This window comes from Drosophila santomea, chromosome 3L (assembly GCF_016746245.2).
Source record: "Drosophila santomea strain STO CAGO 1482 chromosome 3L, Prin_Dsan_1.1, whole genome shotgun sequence".
Taxonomy (NCBI): domain Eukaryota; kingdom Metazoa; phylum Arthropoda; class Insecta; order Diptera; family Drosophilidae; genus Drosophila; species Drosophila santomea.
This window is the reverse complement of record NC_053018.2, coordinates 3,511,372-3,536,678: the sequence shown is the minus strand read 5'-3', so window position 1 is coordinate 3,536,678 and position 25,307 is coordinate 3,511,372. Positions and strand designations below refer to the sequence as shown.

The window sequence follows — 25,307 nt, the reverse complement described above, 5'->3', positions numbered from 1 at the left end:
AAGATCGAGAAACACTTTACAATACAACTATACCATACTGCCTGCATTCTACAACTAATCATTTTGTATATTTGTATAATCATATTTCCACAATAATGTTTCAAATTCAAGAATTTGTAACGCTTTTTTTTCAAATACTCGCCATTTTGTAACGTCTTTTTGCAGCGGTCAACGGTGACGTCACAGCGCAGTGCAACCCTTTGATTAGTGTGCCCAGCTGTGCGCCATCGATTGGTATTTACTGGCGTTGCGGCCGCGGTCATACCGAGATTTCATTGAAAAAGTCGAAAATATTGTGTGGGTTTAAAAAACGTAAACGTCGCCGAAACGCGTAGCCCCAAATGCACACGCCAGGTGCAAGGATACAGCCGTGAGGATCGGGCACCCAATCGGATCGATCGCGTTTGTTTAGCTTGTGGGGGAAAATCGCACTGAAGTCACCACTACTACTACACACGGCCACCAGCAGCAGCAGCAACAACAACAACAACGACGAGAATAGCAGCAGCAGCAGCAACAACAACAGCAACAAGAAGGAGACGAGCTGAGAAGAGGAAGCAGAGGCAGCGCAGCGGCAGAGAGAAAAGATGGCGACGAGAGGCAGTGGAACCCGTGTGCAATCGCAGCCAAAGATTTTCCCATCGCTGCTTTCCAAGCTGCACGGCGCCATCTCGGAGGCCTGCGTCTCCCAGCGCCTGTCCACCGACAAGAAGACGCTCGAGAAGACGTGGAAGCTGATGGACAAGGTGGTGAAACTGTGCCAACAGCCCAAGATGAATCTGAAGAATAGTCCACCGTTTATTTTGGACATCCTGCCGGATACGTACCAGCGCTTGAGGCTGATCTACTCGAAGAACGAGGACCAGATGCACCTGCTCCATGCCAACGAGCACTTCAACGTGTTCATCAACAATCTGATGCGAAAGTGCAAGCAAGCCATCAAGCTGTTCAAGGAGGGCAAGGAGAAGATGTTCGATGAGAACTCCCACTACCGCCGGAATCTCACCAAGCTCAGCCTGGTCTTCTCCCACATGCTCAGCGAACTGAAGGCCATATTCCCCAACGGTGTCTTTGCCGGAGATCAATTCCGGATCACCAAGGCGGACGCGGCCGACTTTTGGAAGAGCAATTTCGGTAACAGGTGAGTGGCGCTTATTGGGAACCTAGTGCACAGTGAAACATCATACCCATAACAATACCAAGTCTTATTGGTAGGCAAAACAGTATAAGAACTAAATAAATTATTTGTTTATTGTGTGGTTTTAAAACCATGTGTAATATCTTAGCTAAAAATCAGTTCATTCATTTCTATTGGATTTTATATGGATAATTCCACTAGAATTGGAACTCTGAATATCCAATAGCGTGTCTGAATCAAACCAGTTTCAACTGGTTCGGTCTTAGCGCAAATATGTATCATGGGTACAAATGTGAATGCCCATATTTGAAATTTAAAAGGATAATACCACAAATGGATATCACATATGCAATCAGCACAAACCGTTGTATATTTTGAATACCTTCAAAGTGATTCCATACTGTTTTTACATACTCCCTTCCCAAACTTTTTATCAGCATTGTAGAAAGAGTTCTTCTTGGTTAGAAAGCTATTATATTCCACACTCACGTTCAAAGTGTCTACATATAGTTTATCATATTATTGCGAACTCCCTACCCAAACTTTTTATTAGAATTGCGGAAGAGGGTATTTTTAGTTACATATCAATTCCCTTAAATTTACAATTCCAATTCATACAAATAATTTCATTGTTCCAAAGCAAAATATATCACAAATACTCACGATTCTAACCACGTCTTTCTCCCGCAGCACATTGGTTCCCTGGAAGATCTTCCGGCAGGAGCTTAACAAAGTACATCCCATAATCTCCGGCCTGGAGGCCATGGCCCTAAAGACCACTATCGATCTTACCTGCAACGACTTCATTTCCAACTTCGAGTTCGACGTCTTCACACGCCTCTTCCAGCCTTGGGTGACACTGCTACGCAACTGGCAAATACTGGCCGTCACACATCCGGGCTACGTGGCGTTTCTCACATACGACGAGGTGAAGGCTCGCCTACAGCGCTACATCCTCAAGGCGGGCAGCTACGTTTTCCGGCTCTCCTGCACGCGGCTTGGCCAATGGGCCATCGGCTACGTAACTGCCGAGGGAGAGATTCTGCAGACAATCCCCCAGAACAAGTCGCTGTGCCAAGCGCTGCTCGATGGCCATCGGTGAGAGATAGTAGTTTACCAAAGAATATCATATAATGGCCCCTAAGGCCTCTAGTTATAATTGTATTCTAAAAGTCTATTCGTTGCTGACCATTATGTTTGACTTCCAGAGAGGGCTTCTACTTGTACCCAGATGGCCAAGCGTACAATCCGGACCTGTCGTCTGCCGTTCAAAGTCCCACCGAGGACCACATAACCGTAACCCAAGAGCAATACGAACTATACTGTGAAATGGGTAAGCTATTGTCGTATGACAACCACTTTCTTTTTTTGTATTAACAATTATTCATTTGGCATTGTAGGCAGCACCTTTCAGCTGTGCAAAATCTGTGCGGAGAACGACAAAGACATCCGCATCGAGCCCTGTGGCCACTTGTTGTGTACTCCCTGCCTCACCTCCTGGCAAGTGGATTCCGAGGGACAGGTGAGCGGAGTTAATTGCGTATTAAACATCCACAACACCCACTTAACAATGGATTTCTTGCAGGGCTGTCCCTTCTGTCGGGCCGAAATCAAGGGCACCGAACAGATCGTCGTGGACGCCTTCGATCCGCGCAAGCAACACAACCGGAACGTCACCAATGGGCGACAGCAGCAGCAGGAAGAAGACGACACTGAGGTATAGTTTTGTTCACAGCCTGATCAGCCTGATCCGCCTGCTCCGCTGCCGCCTGTGCTGCTATTTATATACATATTACTCTTATGATTACCTTTGGTTCGTTTATACAGTTATATATGCCTATATATACATTATATATTTTAGATTTTACAACTGCTATTGTTTATATAAGTTTAATGTTTAGCCTGCAGTTCGCAGTGGCAGTTTCGAGTTTAATTTTGTTTGTTTAGCTGTAACATATTTAAATTATTAGCCAAACTCATGCAACTAACACTCACAGACCCACGCACACACGCCCAATCACAGCCACAACCACAAGCACAACCACAACCATTGTCCATCGAGCACATGCATAACGTAGTTAAAGTTCTTTGACCGGAAGTCGCTCATCAACCATCGTTTGCTATCGCTTCCTCTGTTTTCTCTCCGCCGGTTTGGTTTGTGTGCGTTCGTTTAGTTGCTCGTTCTTCCTCTCTCACGCTCCCTCTATCTATTGATCACGTTCGCCTCTGTTTATGAATCATTTTAATCGATCCGATACGATACGATTCGATTCGCCCTCGATTGCACTTTTGTACATAGGCACTATGGAATTTATAATTGTAACCTGTTCTGTAGTATTTGGAATTTTCTCTTCCACATCGAACTTGATTATCTCCTGTATGCCTCAGTATATTTTTGTATCTATCCCTACTCTAGAGTCATTCTCTTATTCATTGTACTCCGTTATGTGTTTATTTCATTTTAGTTTATTGTTTAACACTTCCAAAGATACATTTAGTTTGTAGTAGCGTGCGTTTACTTCCCCCATCAATTCAATTTTATTTGTAAGCAGCCAACGCGCTGCCCTAAGACTGTAATTTATTATTAACAAAAAGAAAAGGAAACCGAAAAGGTTTTAGAAATTAGGCTAAACATAGGAGGCCTCGAATCGATCGATAATTTAGTTAGATTGTATGTTGTATGTAAATTAATTTTTGATTTCCTGTGTCACAAGGCCAGAATTTGTAGCGCTCGTTGCTATCAAAAATACGAACGAAAAGTATTAGATTACAAATTTTAAATCGAACCCACATTTCGGCTCATTTCGTTAATTTAATATAACCATAAATCAGATCGCATTAATGTACACAATAACTATAACGATTATTTATATAATACATCTAATGCAATTTTTATACATTTAGCGATTAGTTTTTGATTTCCTTAATAAGTTTACGGCTAAAAACGAAACAACCACACAACCACAAACAAAACAAAACAAAAAAAAAAACTGAATCAAAACAAAATATATGCATAATATGAATATTTAAATATTGGTTTGAATTGATTTATATGTTTTCTTACTGATTGATTTAGCTCTGTTTTTACTAGTGACTCTTATTTTCCTCAGATTTTCTGTTTGATGTGCATGCCAATTTCCTCCAGCCAGCGGCATGCTCTATGATCGGCAAACTATTTGCTTAAGTGGTCTACAATGTTCAGTTGGCAATTTTCACATGGAATAGTTGAACTTTACGTTTTCGCATTTGTTAACTTATTTAATAGGTTCTAGAAATCAAACATGTTAAGTTACACTTCCTTTCTAAAGTTATCTAATATTGAAGATCGTTGTCCATGAGATTTGATCGAAAACATTTTTCATTATTCCATGCCTGGTGATACACTGAACTGCAAGGAGACCTATAATCTGATTTCTGTTCTGGATATGTTTAGGATATGGGCGACTTCAACATAGCCACTTCATCGTTGCATGCACTCAGCACCTCGTCCACGGTGGCGACTGAGAAGCACAGTCCGCACACATCGCCACGTTTGGGACGCCGGAGCACCACGCCCAGCCTGATGGCCGTGCAAAACGATCTCTATGCAGGCGGCACGCCCACCCTCAGCCTGCCCAGCAGCTCCTGCTCCTCCATCGCCATCGCCGCCGCCTCCACATCCTCCTCCGCCTCTCTAGCATCGGTAGCATCAGTGGCAGCATCATCATCCTCCTCCTCCCAACACCAGCACCAACACCAGCAGCCACAGCCCTCGGCTCCTCCTGCTTCAGCGGTGCTCAGCAATGGCGGCGGAGCCAGCTCCAGTCAAAAGAACACCAACAGGATGAGTGCTCCGCTTATTGGCTCCTGTGTGGCCAACTCCACCTATGGCCAGAAATTGCCACAGAACTGCAGCCACAGCAGCACCAGCAGCAGCGACAATGCCTCCAGCTCGAGTTCGTATGCCATCTTGCAGAATCTCCATGATCCGGGCACACCAGCAACGGCAGCATCTGTTGTAGCTCCTCCCCTGCCACCGCGAAAATCCTCACCTGGCGTGGAGACACCCAGCAAGGCTACGGCACCACCAGCACCGGCACCCAGCAGCAGCAAGAGTATCGACAACATCCAGTGCAGCCTGGATAATGTGCCGCCCCAGACGACGGCACCACCAATACCACCACATGTCTCTCCTAGCGTGGACACCTTGGCCGAAGATTTGATGCGACAGCAGCTGATAGCCACTAGTACCACATCGCCGGTGCTCTCACTGCTAGACGAGGACATCGTTGAAGTGGGTCCGGCGGAAACTATAAGTGGGGTGATCGATACCCGCCCGCTGGAGGCGCGCGGCGTGACCTTGAGCCGGCAGGACTCGGCATCCTCCCACTACACGCAACTGTGCACCACCAGCAGCGGCGGCTCCGCTGCGGCACTGGCCAACGGTAAGAAGGCCTCCTCGGCCAAACAGAGCCAAACGACAACGACGACATCGGCGGCAGCGGCAGCGATGGCGGGCAATGGGTCCAATCCTGTCCAGCAATCGCAATCGCAACCGCAACCGCTGCTCTATGCGAACGTGACGATCAATCAAAAAGACTGCGGCACCGTGCCCTACGAAAACATTAACCTGGAGTACATTGCCCGGCTGATGAACGCGGGCTACTCCAAGGAGAACGCGATCACCGCCTTAGGGATTTCGCGCAACAACATCGAGATGGCCGGCGACATCCTGCGCGAGTTTGTCTCCAAGAACAGCGCCTGAAGTGCCCAGCCAGCCGTCGGATTGTTGAATCGGATGATAGTCCTTAATCCAAAACAAAAAGAAAAGGATCACCAGTCGAACTTCTCTCACTCGAGCATTTGCATATTGGCATTATAATTAGGTTGTTAAATTTGTGAAATTAACCAAATTAAGATTTTTTATTCGGTGAAATTGTTTTCTATTCATGTAGTATGTTTCTCTAATTTATGTATATTTAAAGGGCATCTTTACAATTCGTTTAGAAACTATATGTAAAACCAATTAGTTTTATTAATTTGAATTATGATAAAATAGTAAAACTCTCCGATTGTAGCAAACCCATCGTTAAACGCTAGTGTTACTAAATTAAACACAAGAGAAGTTCGACTGTAATGAAAACACAAAAATTCGCATTAGACTATAAAAGCATGGTAAATATTTTTCGATTAGGAGCACCAAACTCACACACCACCTGTCCCACAATTACGCTGGGCTCTGCGATCCTAGGAGTCCTTGAGTCCTTGGAAGTCCCCACTTGGCGTAGCCAGCACAAGCAATTCACGTTTCCCGGTTCAAAAAGTTAATAATGACGAAAGAAAGATTAAAATATTGCCAGTAAGGCGAAGAGAAAATTAAGCACAACCCTTGGATATCAAATATAGCTATGTACACTTAAATTAAGACTATCTAACTTCTTCCTATTAAGAGCAAACAAATATGTAAGAAATTATAACTCGTATTTACGCAGTTCTGGAAGAAAAACTTGCCCACCCCAAACAAACGAAGAATATATATATTCAAATTTTCTCGCTCTCGCAAAAAAAGGATAAGAAAAACCATTAAGAAAAAGACAAAGCCAGGATCTGGTATCCAAAGATATAGTAACTCAACTAGATCGACGCTTTCCTTCACTGTCATGCTCATGAGCCCATCTATAAGTAGTCCATCGTTTCATCCAAAGCAAAATCCAACCGAATATTGAAGAATCTGAATCGAACGCAGCCATTATTGAAATGCCTTCGGTGGCGAATGCCTCCAAAAAAAATAAAATAAAAAAGACATTGAAAATGAAAACGAACACAGAATTCTGAGTTTCCCATGAACACCAATTGCAAGCAAGGATTACACGAGTTAAGGACACAACACCCAAAACCCAAACAGATCCGATGCACTATCAAGTTTACCTCGATTTTTTATACAAAGCTTGAACGTTTTTGTAATAATAGTACTTGTAAGTTCGAAACGAATCAATTAATCTCCCAAAAGTTGAATGAGATAATATGCATAATTCAATTTGTATTACGAATCCCTTTTTACTGGCTTTATATACATATGATAATCGATCGATCGGTTTTTGAAATTCGTCAGAAAATGTTCTAGTCCCTCAAACGAAAAACACAATTTTTGCCATACTCGTATATCTACTACACCTAAGGCGATATATATATTTATAAATAGGCGATATATTTAACATGCGACAACCAAAGTAACAAACGAATCTAAATCAATGCAATATATTCACTAAAACGAGAAATCAATGCAAGCGCTAAATCGTAAGATTATCTGACATTACCTAAACGCATTCAAAGTTTAGAAGTATTTCAGCGAATGGATCGTGAATTTTAAGCAGAAATTTGAAATTTCCAGCATATAGAGAGCAAAACAACCGATAAGCAAAGTCAATGAACCGAGAATTTTGTCCAAATGAGGCAGCAATTGAGAAACGATGATACCATACCATAGTCACGTCATGTAACCGAACAAATCTAAGCAGATATAAATTATTCTTATAAATAAAAGCGAAAAATTAAACCAAAACCAACGTTTCATTGGATGTATCTGTTTGGGGGATCCCTCTTCGCCAACTCAAAAGCATTTGTTTCAAATAGTATATTTTATTATTACGTTTTACTCTCAGACTCCAGCAGTAGATAACATAAATACACAGATGGGGACTTTTAGTTTATTGAAATATGTATTTATTATTTATTCTGTTGTTGTTGTATTATTTGACTTATATAGTTTGCGATTTTTTTTTTCGTATTCAAGCACATATGTATGTATGTATTTTTCTTGTATATTTTCTTTTTTTTATCTTTTTTTGATGTTTTTGTTACATTTTTTGTAGGTTTTACGATTTTTTTGTTGTGTATTTTATTTGAAATGTTTTTTGTTTTTCATGTTGGTTTTGTTGCTTTCTCGTAATAAGGATTTTAGTTACTGTGCTGTTCATTTCTTGCATTGCATGAATGACAAAACGCCCAGCTGCCGGCCACTTTGAAAATCTTTTTTTTTTTTTTTTGGGCTGCGATGGCGATGGCGTTTGGCATGTCTGTCGATCATCTTGTGTCGTCAACCTCGATTACCCCACCCGCCCGGCAGGATGTATCCGTGTGGATTGGTATCCCGCATATAGCGCTATATGTACGCTGATGTATAATCCTTATACAATATTAAAGTTACTATGTTTTCATGCTCTTTGTTCTGGTTCTTGTCTGTGAGTGTCAGTGTTGCTGCTTAGTGTAAGTTCTGGTTGTTTGTGTTCTCTCTGTTTTTAGTTGTATGTATATAACATGGCTATAATAGGACGTACTGATCCCAAATTTGTTGTTAGCTTGTTAAATGTGTTTTTCTTTTGTGTTTCCTTGTTGTTACATTTAGTTTTTGTTTCTTTAGTAATTGAAATTCATAATTTTCACAATATTTGCTCTTTGTTACCGACACACGACACGCTCATAAAGATTGTTTTTTTTTTTTTGTTTATTTTTGTGTTTTTGTAGCTTTTTTTTCTTCGTATATTTAGATTTTTTAAAAATTATTTTTATAATCTTCATTAAATGGTTTCAACAGATTTGGCGCAGCAAATTAAATTTGCTCTTCATCGTTACACAAAACTTTTCGTAATTTTCTTCTCTCCTGGTTATTTTTTTTTGTGAGTTTTCGTAATGCGATTTGTTGTTGCTTTAAATAAATATTTACGATGTAGCATGTATGTTTTTGTATAATATGTTATGTAATAAGTTAATGCAACTGTCTGAATGCAACTAAAGAAATTGGCAAAACATCTTGACGTGTTTATACAAGCGAAGATCAAATCATGGGAAATAATAACATTAATATTAGGTATGTTTACGTTAATGAATATGTAAAATATATATGTACTTGTAGATATAAATACTTTCTTCATGCTTCACTCCATTGATTGATTTTTTGTTTGCTGCCGCTGCTGCGACTGTTGTTCTACATAACTTGCAGTCGTAGTACAACAATTGTTCAATAAATATAAATCGTTAACAGTAAGATTGAAAGCAGTGAAAGAACATTTTTTCGAGAAGTACCAAAGAATACGAGTAGATCAAGATACAGTAGAAGCAGGAACTATGCCAGCCATAGATAAATGTTAATAGAGTGTTGCATTTATACAATTTCTAACGCCATTATGCAAGGAGTTCGTTGCCATTCTAGAATAAATACTTCATAGATTATGTTGCTTGTTTCCTTGTTCTCACTTATCGCATTGGTTTTTTAATTAGTTAAAATTAAAGCAAACTAGTAGAAAATAGTATACGTATACAAACGTTTTGGTTTTATCTCTCAGACACTTGGATTTCAATTTCATTTTGTTTTCAAACTGGCCACAACTCGGTTCACCGTTGCGTCTAGTTAAAAACAAAGCGTTACAATGGTGGAGGGGTTAGTTGGTAATATTACAAATAAGTTTCGATTTCAGACACGAAGAGCTCTCTGGTTGAGTTGCCATTAAGTAGTTTCGTAAATATTAAATGTATGCCTTTGCTATCCATTATTATGAATTACAATCGTTTCCAATAGTGTTTGCTTGGTACTAGGGATTATATTCGTTATAAATGTTTGTGTATATGGTAAGGGCGACAAGTTCACGTTGCTGTTAGTTTGTTGATTGGTAGCCTGCTCGGTTATGGCTTGCGTACAAGAATATATATAGCTGTAGGTAATTGTCTTTGATGTGCATCTAATATCCTGGCTTGCTTATACAACATCTTCAGCAATCTACTCCACCAAGTTGCCTGCAAAATTCGATTTTGTTACGTAAGATACTCCATTAAACAATGTGATATGCGCGTTCTCACCTGGAATGCGTGGATGACGGGCTAAAACGGAAAAGCCTTTGCCCTGCGGTCCCTTGGGTGCGCGAATGAGGATTAGGCGCGGCACAGTGTCATCGCCGTTGAGCTTAAGGCGCGAGATCAGACGATCCGGACGATCGTTTATTTTCAGAACATTGCAAGCCGAAGACTTTCCATTGCGCTGTTGAGCAAATAAACAATACTCGTTAGTATGAAATCAATGCAAGTAGTAGCAATCAACCCACCTGATTGGTGACCACGGAGAACTCCACGGTGTCGCCTGGATGTAAAGCGACAGTATTGCCCTGCACCTCAGACATGTGGAAGAACAGCTTTTTGCCGTCCTCCACCTCAAAGTTGAGAAAACCAAACTGACCCTTGATGGAGTCCACAGTGGCGCGTTTCTTCTGCCTTACGGCATTTACGTTTGCTGCTCGACCACTCTCATCGATGCGGAAGCTGACGAGATCGCCCTTCTGAAGCAGATCCCTCTTGTTCACCAGACTAGTTATCCCGAACTCGTGTTGCGAAATGACTGTGGTACGTAGCTCATCGAGAATTTCAATGAGACCGGCATATTCCTGCTGGTCGGGATTAATGCAGCGCAGTGGGCGAGCAACAACGCCATTGTGTGTGGTCTCCAGCACAGCCGGCTGGGGAATGGAGTTCTTTGGCAGCATACGGACATTTTCCGCCGGCAGGCAGTTTCCAGAAACGGAGGTATTTCCGTTCCGAGCGAGAGTGTACTCCACCTCCTGGCCCAGCTCCAACCAATTGGGATTGCCCATATAATTGCTAAAGTGAAAGAAGACCTCCTCGTCGTGGGACAAAGTCTCAATGAATCCAAAATTCTCCTTCATAACGGCTATGAAGCCACGGTACACCTGACCGGCATCGGATCCGGCATGGTTGTTGTTCTCCATCTTAAACTCATCCAGATGAGCTGGATTGTTGCTGCCGACGCTGCTGGTGCTGCCACCAGGGCTGCCGTGCATGACATAGCCATTCTGTAGCGAAGCATTTGAGCTGCTGCTACTGATTCCATTCGACAATCCTCCCAGCTGGTCGTTTTGGTTGATATTTGCCCCAGCATTCGATTGATTAAGATGCAACTGCTGTTGCTGCTGTTGTTGCTGCTGATGCAGTGATACTTGCTGTACGTTGACGGCTATACACTCCTTGTTACGTTTGACCTGTTGGTTTAAAACAAATTAAAGTATGGTTCTCGAACTTGTTTCAATATTAAACTTACCATGTAAATATCGAAGCGTACGCGCTCCCCAATCCTTGGTGGTTTTTCGCAGTCTTTAAGAAAATACATTATAGTCTTTTTAACATCGGCATGCTCGTAGGTAATCACACCGCCCTCGACGCGATCTTGAGATTTAATTGGGCTCTTGGGCGCCTCGCGAGTTACACATCCTGTTCAAAGATTTTACGAATTAGTAAATGGTATAAATTGGAATGGTACCTCAGGAACATACCCTCTATGTTGCTGGCCACTAGAGTTTCAAATTGCACTGAGTTGGGCGGCAAGTGTTTAATGCGTATGGCCTGCAAACGCGAGTTATTATAGGCCAATCCAGGCTCCTGAATGACAGTGAATTCTACCTCATCGTTGATATCGATTTCACGGCTCTGCATAAAACAAAGTAAAGGATTGTTGAATCCAATATAATCATAAATAAGCTATTCTTACCGTATCTAAAACTTCAGTAAAGTGGAAAAATAAACGGGCCTGACGCTCTACGCAGCGCAGGAAGCCGAAGCCCTCCTTGAGAGAGGCGATGGTGCCCTGCTCTCGCTTCTCGCCGGATACCTTGAAGGTCTCGTCTAACAGAGCAATCGAGGTGGCCCGCTGCAATTGATCACGTCGATCCGTGGCAAGTAGGAACTGCACCCAATCGCCGTGGCGCAGGGTGAAGTCACCCTTTTGATCCTTGTCACCGAACGGAACCTCCACCTCGGAGTAATCCAATGCCCTATAACGGATGCGGCCGGGCAAGGGATCGTTGTTCTGGCGCACCGGGTTATTGCGATCAAGCGACTTAAGCACCTGGCCCTTATACACCGTGCTGTCCACGTCCTCGAAGATCACTGATCCCGGAGCTAGGCGCGTGATGTTGCACGCAAATTCACGGCCCTGCGGAGGCACAGATGCAGACTGCATTTTCGATTGGAGGAGGTTGGGATTGGTCGGATCGCCACTGCCACTTACGCTCCGCGTCTGGATGGTGAACTCGACATCGTCACCGGGACGCAGCTCCACATTGCCCTCCGCCTCCGAGAAGTGGAAGAAAATCTCCTTCACCACATCGGCACGTTCGATAAAGCCAAACGATTCCTTCATCGAGCAAACAACCCCACGATACTTAACCGGCTGGGCCGGATTTTCCAGGCGAATATGGCAAGCGCCTAGATTACCTCTGCAATGGAAAAGGTTTGTTAGTTTACAATGCGTATAAAAAAGGATCAAAATCAATCCTTACCTTTGGTTCGTTGCGATTTGGAAGCTGACCTTGTCGCCAGCGCGCAAGTTGACATTACCTTCCACATCGTCTTTGGTATAGGGTAAAAAGAAGCATTCGCCTCGGTTCTCATAGCTTATGCGACCTGTGGTCTCGCTGGAGTTGAGCACATTGTTGGCGCTATCTGTGCGCAGCTCGGTGGTCACCGTGCCGGTGACCCGCTCCTCGGAGAGAACAACCTCTGGGGCTATTTTAGATACTTGACTAGCTATCGGCTTGCCGGTGCGGCGATCATAGGTCATCTCAAACTCCACGGGATCTCCGATTTTCAAATGATCAATATTACCGCTGAATTGCGAGAAATGAAAGAAGAGACGCGCCTGCCTCTCACAGCACTGAATGAATCCATAAGAATGCTATAATTAAGACAAAACAAATAACGTAAAATTAGATATTGTGATTACGCGAAAGTTTCTCTTCTTTTCCACTCACCAGCAACTTTTCAATGATGCCAGTCTCCCGGGTGGTCTGGCTGGGATCTGCAGCAGCGGCCGATGAATTGCTCGACTGCGAGCCAAAAATGGACGAGCCACTGCCAGCTCCGTTGGTCAGAACGCTGTTAGACTGGAACACCCCGATTTGGGGAGGATTCTGGATGACATCGTTTACCTCGTTGGCATCAAACATTCCAATGGTCGGATGCTGTTGTTGCTGCTGCTGCTGATGTTGCTGCTGCTGTTGATGTTGCTGCTGCTGCTGTTGATGTTGCTGCTGATGTTGTTGCTGCTGCTGCTGTTGTTGCATATGTTGCTGCTGATGTTGATGGTGATGCATATTCTGCTGCTGCTGATGTTGCTGCTGCTGATGCTGCTGCTGTTGTTGATGCTGCTGCTGCTGGGGCGACGGTCCCTGACCCTGGGGCTGCAGTCCCAATGTAGTAGAGTCAAGCGTAAAGGTTCCAATGGTCGGAAACGTGGTTGGGATTCCCAGGTTGCGAATGGCATTCATGTTGAAATAACTATCGCCTGGCAAGTTGTCATAAATTTCTGCAGCATTGCATGGGAAATAAAAGCAAAAATTATAAGGACTTCAGTAACAATATGCCAAAAAGTTAAAGTCCTTTTAAAATGTTTCAAGTAAAGCAGGGACATATAAACTAGATAAGTAGGAGAGCAAATTTCGGACTTACCTTCGCCGATGCGGTACACCTTCGATTGGGTATTCATGTTTGATTGATTGATTTGATTTGATTTGATTGGATATTAACAAAGAGAAATGCTGATAAGGACTAGCAAATTGGAGACTGGTTCTGGTTGTTGGCGATGGTGATTGCGATTACGATGTTATAGGAGTTATTGGTCAGTCGGTGGTTTTATCCGATCAACCGATAATGGATGCGAATGACGAGAACGGTTGGAACGAGAGTTAAAGTTGAAGAAAGCGCGAAAAATGACCGAAAACAGATTTGTTGATCTCACTTTAGTTGAATTTTGTTTTTATGTTGTTTTTTTTTTAAGTTTTTTTCGTGTAGTTTTATATCAAAGAGAAAAAACTAAGCAATAAATACGTATTTGTTATTTATTTGTTGTTTGTTTTGTTTTTTGTGTATATATATTTTGGCTAAACACTGGCACAAGAGGCACTGAAATTCCTTGTCTTCGAAGTTAATAAAAATTTTTGTCTTTTTTTGAGGGCATGCCCCGCAAAAAATGTGGTTTTACTTAGCTTTCCTTTGCTGTTGTTGGTTTGTTTGTTTTTTGTGTTCCTTGTGGTTTTGTGTTTTTATTTCTTGTAAAAAATGCCGACAAATATTGTAACGTTGTTGGTTTGTTTTGGTAGTTTGAAGTTCCTTCCTGGGTCTGTTGTAGGTTGTTTTTCCTTTTTCTAAAGTTGTTGTTCTTTAAATATTTGTTTTTTTGCTTGTTTTGTGTATTCAAAATATTGTGGTTTCACGATGAAAATGCATACCAGCTGCTGCCGTTGGTGTTTTTTGTTTTTTTATTTTTTTCGAGTTTTGAATTATTATTGAATTATTGCATTTTGTTTGAAATGATTTTGGTTGAGTTTTTTTTTTATATTTTTACTTTAGTTTTACTAGAAAAATACACTGGGAATACTTTTTACTTTTGGGTTAGATTAGCTTTGTTTGATATTTGAATATTTTGTGTGATTTGCTTGATTATATTGTTTTCTATTTAGTATACATATATATAATATATATTTTGTAGGCAATCGTTGTGGTTTATAGGAAGTAGTAGTGATTTTTTTTATTTACTTTCGAATACCTTTAGTACAACGATGATTTTTGGGGGACGAGGTTTTAATCTCCTTCTTGCTCTTCTCGGGACTTCCGTTTCCGGTTCCTCGCTCTCTCTCTCTCTCTCTCTCTCTTACTACCTTTCTGTGTCGATTTCCTATTTTGTTTCGCTGTACGTTGCTATTACTTTTCGGTTGCACGATTTGTATAATTTGTTTTTCTTTTTTGTTTTTGTTGCTGTTTTATTGCTGTTTCATTTACTATTCACTAAGCAAAAATTATGAGTTTTAAGGTTTTTTTTTGTTTTTGTTTTTATATATGTATATAATAGATATAGGACACCCGTTATGTAAAGTTATCCTCGCTCATTTACTATGTTGAACTTTAAGTCTACGATTTATTTTGTTTTGTTTAAATATATATATATTTTGAATGCGTTTTGAAGTCTTTTCATAACCTACGGTTTTTATTTTTGCTTTGTGTTGGTTGGTTTTGTTATTTATTCACTTATTCCTTTGTTTTGTTTTTTTTTTTTTTGTTTTCTCGGTTGACGCTCACTAGATTTAAGCTTAGTTTAATAGTTTATATAATATAATATATAATATACTATAGTATATATGTATCGAAGTCCTTTAAGATATCACGAATTTGTTTCAATGTTTTTTATCTTTTCATTTGCATTTGCTCTTAAGTGTAAAGTTGTTGTTGGTTTAAGATGTTTTTCTGCTTTCTGCTCCCTCTTTCGCTCCTTCTTCTTCTTCGCCTATTGTTAAAAATTACGGGGTTTTCCTTTCATTTCATTAGAGATTTTTTTGTGGTTTTTCTTTGCGTTTTTCCTTTCTTGTTTATTTAAATTTATAAATTTACAGTAATTATCACAGAGTTGTTAAATCTTTCTTTGAATTTGTTTTGTTTTTCTTTTCTCCGTTTTACTTCCGTTTGTTGCAGTTGCTTTTGCTGTTTTAGACTTTTAACATTTCTCACTAGGTACACTTATAAAAAAACTGAATTGAAAACTAGTAAAAAACAATGCTTTATTGGAAAAAATAAAAACTGTTGTTTTGGCACAAGGCCGCAGTTTTGAATTTGTTATGCGTTCTCTATATATATTTTCTTAATCCGTTTATTTTTTCTTTTCACTTAATAATTGTTTTTTTTTGTAATTAAATTTATTGGCTAAGTTAAATTGCTGGTGTTGTTGTTGTAGGTCTGTGTAAAACGTGACTTAAAACTTATAGAATTCTTGTAGATTTTTGGTTTTAAATGTTTTCTTTATTGTTACCGTTATTTTTTTAGTATATATTTTTTTATTCACACTTTTTTGCGGCACAATTGTTGCTTAATCGGTTTTATTCAGCTCTCCTTGCTTCTTCCTCCGTTTATCGCTCTGTCTCTCACTTCTCTTTCGCCCTTTTGGGCCTTTATCAGTTATCGACTTAAATTCTAGCAGTGTTTTTTATGTTTAGTTAAATAATTTAGATTGATGTTGCGTTTTAAATTAAATCGTTTTTAATATGTTTAAATTATTTGTTGTTGATTTACTCCCGGTTATTTTGTACTTTAAAACATTAATTCAGTTGTTTGTTGGTTGTTGTTTGTTTGTTGTTGTTGTTGCTGCTTTTGTAGCTCGGTTGTTGTCTTAATTAAAATTAATTAGCAAATTGAATTCACTCTGACTTAACAACAAAAAATTCGTAATTAAATTAAAGCTTTTCAGGAAAAATAATGAGGAATTTTGGGATTTATTTAGCGTTTTTCTAAGTGTAGTTTTTGCGGTTTACTTGAATTGTTTTTTTGCTTTATTCGAGAGTCCGAACGCCGCAGCGCCGTTGCCTTTTATTTCACGTTAGTTTCGTTTTCCGTTGCTTTTTTGTTTTCAGTGCTTTTGCCGTTTTCTTGTTAAACTCCGCTTTACTTGCTCCTTCGTGGGTTGCCTTTTATTTTGTTTTGGCTTTTCTTTTTATTATTTATTTGTTGGTGCTTTTGAGTATTGACGAGTTAATTTCACAGCGTTTCAATTTGTTTGGTTTGTTGTTGGTTTTGTTGTTGTTTTATTTGAAAGTCTTCGTTTCAAGCTTGGCTTGTTTTTTATGTTGTTTGTTGTTTTGTTTCCTTTTTTTATTTGCGCAGTCGCTTTATCTCCCTCTCTCTGTCTCTGTCTGTCTCGCTCACACCGACGGGCGGCGTAAAAATTCTCGTTTTTTTTTTTTCTGTTTTGTATGTTTTTCTTTGCAAAGCAAACGAAACAAAAACAAAGAAGAGTCAAAAAACTTAAAAAGTTTTTGCTTTGAGTTATTCCTTTTGAGCTATGTTGTTGTAGATTTTTTATGTATTTCTGCTGTAACTTTCAATTATTTGCGATTTATATTTGTATGTATTATTTTTTGATTCGTTTTCGATGGTTTTTTTATTTTTATATCATATTTGTTGTTGTATTTTTATATTATTATTATTTTTGTTCAGATTATGATGAAAGTGATGTCAAAACGGAGTTTTAGTTACAAAAGCTGTTGAGTGAGAAAAAGAGAAAAGTGGAAACGATTAGGACATATTTTTGCAGCTTTTATTATATTTTTTTTATTTTTGGCTAGTGAAATCTACACCGAAAAAGTCTTGCTGCAGTTTTATCGATTTTTCAGTGTTGCAAATGGAGAGATTTTTGCCTGCCGGAAAAAATTGCACACACACTGACTCAACCTACTACGCACACACACATGCACGCCCATACACACGCACACGCAATTGCAATCGTAAACTATTTTTACACATTATTGTTGTGGTTTTTTGCGTAAAATTAGCAAGCCCGCCGACTACACACACATGCACAGCCACCCAAGTGCCAAGTTGGTAAAAAAAAATGGATTTTCTTCCTCAACTTTTTTTCGGGCTGCAAATTTGGTACCCTCAATCACACGCACACACACACACAAGCGTAGAAAATCTGGCTGGGCATCGAGAAAAACGTTATTTAGCCATTAAAAACCTGATTTCCCTAACACTTTTTATGTTTTTTCATCACAGCTTTGTTCGCGTCACATTTTCTGCATATTTTCGTTTCGAATTTGAGTTAAATAATAGCCCTATTTGAAGCGAACGAGAATTTTCTGGACCAGCCACACGTACCACACGACAGCACAACAACTGCTAGCGGGCGCCATATTTGCCGACAGAGCGATGGCAGTGTTGGGAGGTGCGCAAAGTGAGGGTCAATTGTGACGTCAGTGCTCATGGGAGTAGGAGCAGGGCTCTCTAAACTTCTATTGCTTATATTTGTATAATCTAATCTTAAACGGACTATTTAGCTTTAATGAAATGAGTGATATTGGAAGGATTATAAAGTTCTAAAAATGTGTGATTACAAAATGAATATAAATTACAACCAAACTTAGTTCATGGAATGAAATGCTTTATTTTTGCAAATCTTTAATTTGAATATGTCACTTTAAGCTGCCCAAATCCAAGACAAGAACCATTCTTAGCCTTCTCAAACTTAAGCCAGCGCCAAAACCTTTTCCGCTGAAAAAAAAACTTTTCCCCCCAATCTTAAAAACTATTTGTTCGTTTTGATATACAAATCTCTAAAACAAATGAAACAATAAATTTGAAATCTTGTTATTACTAAATAAAATTTTAATACGTTTAAATTTTCAAATAATTACGTTTTGTAAGATTTAAGTTAGTTTCCAAGCCATAGAAATGAATTAGCAATGAAGTTAGGTCCATAATTTTTGGAACTTCGATCAAAACAAACTCAATTGTTTCAAATTTTTTAAATACCTTTTAGTGTTTTACGGAAAAGCAAATAAATTGTAAGTATATCTGGGTCTTTTAACGAATTTTATTTACGGCATTTTAAGCAGCTCGTTAGTTGCTTAATTCATAAACTTAAATAGTATTCTTTTTTATGATAATGGGATCCAATACATATGCTAATAAATTGGTTATCCTTGAACAGATTTTTAAAGATTACAATTTACAAAATCTAGTTAATTGGTTACGGTGCCTTTTATACATTCGACAGTGCAAAATGTTATCAACATGAATAGATTCTCAAAAACGCCCTCGCTAACTATAAATCTGGGCTAATTATAGTCAAAAAGATTTAATATCTTAATATCTTGCTTCGGTAAAGATTATAGTTTTTACGTTACGAGCACTTCGATTTGGTCACACAATAAATTGCATCTGGTTTCGCATACTGTAGGGTTAGTCAATTGCCCGGATTGCGTTACATTTCTATACACATTTGAAAAAGGTCCAAAGTTTGGTCTCTGTGTAGTTCTGAGGATATATTTCAAACAGATATTTTTGTGACAATAGTTTGTATATGGTGCACTTTTATGGAATATAAATAAATACGATTTTATGTATGTACAGCGATATTTAAAATTTTAAAAAACTTTTAAGCCGAAACTTCATTGGCTACTAAAACTGTCCATTGTTCAAAAGGTCATGAAATTGACTTTTAAATGATTTAGATTGCTTTAATACATGACAAAACTCACTTGACGACAAACTGTTTAACATTTTAATCTTACTGGCGAAATTAAGAATTTTGGGCATAACACGGTCTTGAGTATCAATCAAAATGTCAAGTATTATTGGCAGTTCGCCCACTCACGTGCAACTCAAACGGACACGGTTATTTTACAAATGTTAAGTACAAGAAGCAAAACTGAAACCGAAATCTAAATGTAAATGCTCAATGAGTTCTACGTACACAATAACTGTGTAGGTAATAACTAATGTTACATATCATTCTCTCCTTCTTCACTTAAGAACTATGCAAGTATTTGCAATTAACTAAGAAAACAAGTTGCGGCAAGGCGTGAATTGGAACTCCAGCTTAGGGCTTGCTATCAAAGCCAGCGAAATCGGAGGCCTCCGACTCATCGTCATCCTTCTCGACGCCGATGCAATGGATGCCCGTCCGCAGCATTGGTGTTCCCTTGCCCTTGCCCAACACCCGGGCGGCGATCACCAGCTGGAGCAGCTCCTTGGCATTGGATGAGCTGACGATGTGAAGGACCTCGCGCAGCAGCTTTTCCTTGTAGGCAAAGAACTCGATTTTCATCTCGAAAAAGTCGTGTTCGTCGTGCTTGGTGCCCTCGAACTCGGTGATCCTGCAGTGCAAACTCGGTGTGGCGCTGATCACCGGCTCAAACTTGCTGGCCAGCGTCTTGGCATCGCCGAACAGCGACGTTGGCAGCTTCAGTTCGATCAGGTAGCGATGTCTGATCTGCAGAAAGCCCAGGCTCACCACAATCGTGTCGCCCGACCTTTGATATGTCACACAGCTGTCCGATTCGAAGTCATCCTTCACCGTGTTCGTGTCGAAGTGCACATGGTGGTCTGGAACAATGTAGGTATGTGTTAGATTTGGTTGTGTTCAGAAAAGTAATCTTAAATTTACATTATATGACTTGATTTATGCATTCGTTTTATTCAATTTATAGCCCCAAAGTTATTTTATACTTCATATTCTCTATTCGTGTCTGGAATTTCATAAGATTCTTTAAACCTGACCTTTTACAAGTTACGCAGTAGAGTTCCCCAATCTGTTTGCATGTTTGCTGATTGTAAATTTGCACAGAATTTAATTGAGAATCTTATTTGTTAAATAATACAAAATTGTACCTCTCGGAGCCTAAGGTCAGCCAGATTGCCAGGTAAAATCGAGTGAAATTACCCCAGTAAGTAAAATATTTCGAGATTAACAGGCTGGCAAACAGAAGTCTCGGGCCCGCCCTCAAGTAAATTTCCGCCAGCGGCATTCGCAGCGGAAATTGCGTGTAAGCGTGTAATTAAACGCCCCTTCCACTTCCCCCCTTCCTGCACTGTGAGAAAAATAGCAGTCATTTAAGAACTAATTAGGAACATAGCTATTAAATTGCCTAATTAACTTCATGATTTTTTTTCGTATAAGTTCTTAAATGTTGTTTACTTTGGAGGTTATACTTGAATTATACAAATTTTAAAAATATATTTTCAGAATGTTCACTGTGTAGAACAGATGAATGAATGGTGAGTTAAGAAACTGGACTCTCTGAGGACTTAAATCACATTAAAACTGGGTCAATTGGGACCAAGTGCATGAAATGATGTTTGCAGATTTAAAGCGTCGAATTTCGCGATGGAATTTATAAATAAAGTATCTTCTGCCAGCATTTAATTGTTGCTAACACATGGCAATTGTGAGGTAACAATGATGAATAAGCGAAGCATTGCCAAAAAAATGTGAACAAGGTGTTGAAAACTAGATACATGCACAATACAAATAAATATACGCGCCATTTTTAGCACATAAATCAATCTTATATTTACACTCAAAACATACGTTTTTCGGATTTACAAATAAACATTGCAAATAACTTTACTGAAAATAGTTGAATTTTAGCTGAAATGTGATCTGTTCAGCAGGTTCTAGCGTATTTTGAGTTGAATTATGGTGCTTTCTGTATAAATCAGCATTATATTTACTTGCTAATGACTGACATGGGGTATCGCATAGTACAACTAAGTAAATGCTTTTCAATAGACCGCTTGCTTTGCCTTTCAATTAACAAATCGCTGACAAGTGTTTATGCAGCTCATAAAATTTAACTGCTCGTTCAAGAATCAGATATTTGATTCCCCTAGGAATTCTAAAAGTCGCCTAGATATTGTTCGCCATATCTCATGGCCCCCAAAAAGTCAACTCTTGGCTAAAAATAAAACCCTTGACTAGTTGGTCATGGCACTGGCATCGGAAATTGTGGCCAAAGTTTGTTCTTTTCGGCAAAACATTTCAACAGAAATTTGGAAATTCAGACAGTTCGTTTCGAAAAACTAAGGCCTTTCACATCCAAATATTTATCTAATTTGCTGTAATAGGTTTATTTGAACTCAAATGCAGTTAGTCGCATTTTTGCATTTGTATATTCATTTGTGAACTATCTATTTGATTTGAAACGTGTTTTGTGTTTGTTTTCCGTTTTCAAATGGATATTTTATGTTGTTTTGTGTTCGGTGTCGCAACGATTGGAATGTCTACGCAAATGGTTGATATTTTCTTTAATTTTATTTTATTTTTCTTTTCTTCTCGACCATTTTGTCTGTATTCTTTTGTTTATTTGGCTGATCGCCCGCTCAGCAGAACGTAATAATTCAATTTTGCACTTTAATGTGCAGGAAATGGACATGATTTTTATGTGTAATTTATTTAATTTCTGCCGTAAATGCAGACGAATGCGAAATTGAAGCAATCCTTGGCCGCGTCGCAGTGTGTAAGTGTAAGCAATTCATTGTAATCCAGCTTAATCTGCTTAAAGCCGCCTCAACAATGGAGGGAAACATTTTCACAATGCCACTGCCATCCGGTCTTTCTATAAATTTCATTTAGCAGTCAGGCGGCTCACTTAAAAATCCGACTGACTGAAAAGCGCTCGCTGGTCTCACGTGCCCTCCAATCACCATTGATTAACCATTAATGGAAATTCACAATCAACTGCCATTGCTAGATATTCAAATTCAAATTCGAATTCGAGCACAGGCAACTTTTTCGGGATTTCATTGCGGCACACAATTTTTGTATAGAGATAAATTATGTGATGCATATCAGACAGATTGTCTGCCAATTGAATTCTCGTTGGCTTTCTCTATGTATCTCAATTGGTTCGTTTGCTCGAAATTAAATAATGGAAATGGGATCTATAGTAGAATAGTCAAGAAACTCTTCATAAATGTATGGATCTATGATCTAAGCTGGAACTGGTTATATCGATCTATAAAGAGGTGTATCTACAGATTCTTCGAATTTAAGGAGGTTTTTAGAAGCTCTGCTGCTAGTTACATGTTTATTTCATGATCCAGAGGCATTCTGCTCTAGATAACCAGCTTTTATCACCAGCTATCTACTAAATTTAATAAACAGATGCCATAACCGTTCCTGATTGAATATTTTCAGTCATGCTCGCCCAATTTGTCCGAGTTTTCTCACCCTCACATGCTGAATTATATAACTTTGAGCCATCAAATTTAATGTTCATCTACATTTATTGTTCGGCGGTACTTGTGGGTCTGCGCCATAACTAATGCAGGTGCTTCCCAGTTGGGGGATGCCATAAAAAGGCCACCAATCGCCGTACGTGCCAAATAGCATATAGAATATAGCAAATACCATATGCCAAATGCAAAGTGCAAAACGAGAACGAACTGCAAACATGCATAACAATATGGTAAGTTGTGTACTCGTATATTTTAGATTGCCTCTCGAATCAAAACAATTGAAAAGGTGTCCGTGCCCCAATGAGACAAATATCAATCACGAATGGATCCCCCTATAAATGGTGGGTGTGGAAGTGGTGGTTGGTGGTTGGCCCAAGTGGTGCTCCGTCATGCAACAAAAACAACGTGCCTGCAGGTATCCAAGTTGTCTATAAATAGCCCACCTCATGAGGATTGCACAATTGCACATCACTCTATAGAAAGCATTATAACAACCATAAACAACAATGACTGCGACAATGGAAACCTCTGCTGGCGGTCAGGTTATATGCAATTTAATCAGCTCGTTATAGTTCTCATCTCTGGGGTGTTGAGAGTATAATTCTTGGGGCGGGCGCCAAAAAAAATTTGCAATTAGCATTGCTCATGAAACGCCGGGCAGCCATTATAAAGCACTAACTCACGACAATTTGCGATAAGCTTAAGGAGAAAACAAATTTTGTAAATACTAAAATAAACAACTACGTTATGTTAGGCAAAAAGTAATAACAAGTACAATAATTATAAAGATCTACATCTCGTTTATTCAACTTGTGTTTGTTTTCGGCATATATTATTAACCGAAATGAATCGAATATAACTGCCACTTGAAATGGCCCCTCAAAAAGTCTGATAGCTCCTAATTGATGAGGAAAGTGTGTGAATCGAGCGTTGGGAACTATTTTCGTTTTCCATGTGCTTGCTGCCCACAATTCATTAACTTCTGTCAGGAGATCATAAATTAAAATTAATCTAAGACAATTTAAGAACGCTTGCAACAGGCTGATAAAAATTCTGGTCAAGCGCCGTTTGAAAAGCGAAAAGCGATAAGGAAACCCATTTAAGTCACGCGAATAGCGACAAAGTCGGCGAAATGGTAATGAAAATGAAAACCATCGATTTCGCAGCAACAAAAGTGGTTGTTGTTGGTAGGTGGTCAAAATTGGCTTAGCTTTGGCCATGAACAAATATTATTTTTAATATTGCGACAGAAAAGCAGGAAGAAGAGGTCAAAGATCAACAGTGGGGGAAAATCGAATGTGTGAAGTGAACAGGAAGGAAATGGCCAAAGCACTCATGCATACTTACACTGAACAAAACAATGACTTAAAAGTACAAAACATGGCTAAAACATTGGGAATGTATTTAACACAATTGCAAGCAAAAAAAGGCATGTTATTATTTCTGTTACTTTGCGTAAACCTATTTAAAAGGCAACCACTTATCAGCAATTTTATCAGAAATAGGAATGTTATTCATTTGTGTTTACGCATTTAAAGTTACACATTCAATAGTTCGCATACCACACCTATTATTTGACTTGTGCTCCCCAACTTTTTCCAGTGCATTCCCAGTTGCTTGATGGTTTCCCAGCCCAGAAGTGCAGCTGTCCTGAATAGCAGAAAAGGTCAGCAAAGAAGCGCGATTCCCTTGAGCTGCCTGACTTGCCTAAATTTAGCGCACTCTTCTTATTCTTCTTATTCCATTCCAATTAAACCGAATTAATCGCCGAAATCCACGCGCAATTACCCCCACTTACCCTTTTTCCCCCTCTACCCCAGGAGCTAGGGCCCAAGTCGCCGCCTTTTCCTAATGATAATTTAACGCACTTGATGTGCTCTCTATGCAAATAATGGGCGCTGCTTAATGGCCAAACAAATGAGTTGGACAAATAAGAGCGGCAAACAAAGTTACTAATTTTTACCTTGATGCTCCACATTTTCAACGGACTCGTCGCACATTTTGAGGATCCACAAATTCGCAGCTCTTGATTTGGTTGGGTTTCTTTTGGTGGGTGCGTTAAATGCCAGTCGTTATGCCTACACTCAGAATTTAAATGGAGAACGCGCTTGTTCAGAATTTGCCGATTTTCGCCGCGAGCTGATTTAAATCAGAATCCAAAAACGACGAAAAACAAAATAAACAATAGTGGTGGTGGGTCTGTCGATTTCTCGTCTCTATCGATGTTACGTGCAGAGTCGATAGTCATATTTCTGGCTTCCCTCTTCTGCCGCAATGGCGCTTTTGTTCAATGCTTTAATAGAAATGTTAAATGCGTTTGGGATATTTAAAAATCCGTTGAATATTAAAAATTAAACACTTATTTATGCAATCGAATTTGTTAAAAGGCACTCTTAAAGAGCTATACAAATTCATCGAGCAGTTCATTTTTTAAAGTCAGCAAAAAATATACTGCGACGAAGTGTTCCAACATATGGACTGTTAAATAATTAAACTCCAATTTTCGAGTAATTTAAAAAAATAACCAATATATCAAAGTCATCCTGAAAACAGTATGAACAGGAAAGTGTATTATTCAAAAAGCCAATTCAATTGCAAGCCAAAGCAATCGCCAACACAACGGAAAAGT

The 25,307-nt window shown here is 39.4% G+C and overlaps 3 protein-coding genes across 4 annotated transcripts; 1 reads left to right on the top strand and 2 right to left on the bottom strand.

Annotated features, from left to right (window-relative positions):
* The first annotated feature begins 232 nt into the window (after window positions 1-232).
* On the top strand, window positions 233-7,679 carry LOC120448189 (E3 ubiquitin-protein ligase CBL-B-B). The gene is made up of 6 exons (XM_039630054.2): window positions 233-1,141; window positions 1,829-2,236; window positions 2,347-2,471; window positions 2,539-2,660; window positions 2,724-2,855; window positions 4,572-7,679. Exons 1-6 carry the CDS (start codon window positions 588-590, stop codon window positions 5,880-5,882), a joined length of 2,652 nt encoding a protein of 883 aa, XP_039485988.1. The 5' UTR covers window positions 233-587; the 3' UTR covers window positions 5,883-7,679.
* Window positions 7,680-8,403: 724 nt separating this feature from the next.
* Window positions 8,404-17,199, bottom strand: LOC120447446 (cold shock domain-containing protein E1). 2 transcript variants are annotated; one of them, XM_039628805.2, is made up of 10 exons: window positions 13,625-17,195; window positions 12,928-13,481; window positions 12,457-12,851; window positions 12,186-12,393; window positions 11,667-12,110; window positions 11,452-11,605; window positions 11,220-11,389; window positions 10,213-11,160; window positions 9,971-10,148; window positions 8,404-9,907 (listed from the first exon to the last, which is right to left on the bottom strand). In XM_039628805.2, the coding sequence occupies exons 1-10, from the start codon at window positions 13,659-13,661 to the stop codon at window positions 9,891-9,893; spliced, it is 3,105 nt and encodes a 1,034-aa protein (XP_039484739.1). In that variant the 5' UTR covers window positions 13,662-17,195; the 3' UTR covers window positions 8,404-9,890. The 2 variants fall into 2 exon arrangements, with proteins under 2 accessions (XP_039484739.1, XP_039484737.1); XM_039628803.1 differs by having other exon boundaries at window positions 11,667-12,393; window positions 13,625-17,199.
* A 1,313-nt stretch (window positions 17,200-18,512) lies between these two features.
* Window positions 18,513-24,873, bottom strand: LOC120449177 (UPF0687 protein C20orf27 homolog). The gene is made up of 2 exons (XM_039631519.1): window positions 24,642-24,873; window positions 18,513-20,044 (listed from the first exon to the last, which is right to left on the bottom strand). Exons 1-2 carry the CDS (start codon window positions 24,676-24,678, stop codon window positions 19,539-19,541), a joined length of 543 nt encoding a protein of 180 aa, XP_039487453.1. The 5' UTR covers window positions 24,679-24,873; the 3' UTR covers window positions 18,513-19,538.
* Between the last annotated feature and the right edge of the window lie 434 nt (window positions 24,874-25,307).

Excerpts from the sequence above, each read along its gene's own strand:
- LOC120447446 (XM_039628803.1), bottom strand. The coding sequence starts at position 13,661 with ATGAATACCCAATCGAAGGTGTACCGCATCGGCGAAG. Across the intron at positions 11,606-11,666 it reads TTACTGAAGTTTTAGATACG|AGCCGTGAAATCGATATCAA; the intron begins GTAAGAATAGCT and ends TGTTTTATGCAG. Across the intron at positions 11,161-11,219 it reads TACGCTTCGATATTTACATG|GTCAAACGTAACAAGGAGTG; the intron begins GTAAGTTTAATA and ends TTAAACCAACAG.
- LOC120448189 (XM_039630054.2), top strand. The coding sequence starts at position 588 with ATGGCGACGAGAGGCAGTGGAACCCGTGTGCAATCGCAGCCAAAGATT. Across the intron at positions 1,142-1,828 it reads AAGAGCAATTTCGGTAACAG|CACATTGGTTCCCTGGAAGA; the intron begins GTGAGTGGCGCT and ends TTTCTCCCGCAG. Across the intron at positions 2,237-2,346 it reads GCGCTGCTCGATGGCCATCG|AGAGGGCTTCTACTTGTACC; the intron begins GTGAGAGATAGT and ends TTTGACTTCCAG.
- LOC120449177 (XM_039631519.1), bottom strand. The coding sequence starts at position 24,678 with ATGTGCGACGAGTCCGTTGAAAATGTGGAGCATCAAG. Across the intron at positions 20,045-24,641 it reads TGAAAATGTGGAGCATCAAG|ACCACCATGTGCACTTCGAC; the intron begins GTAAAAATTAGT and ends ACATTGTTCCAG.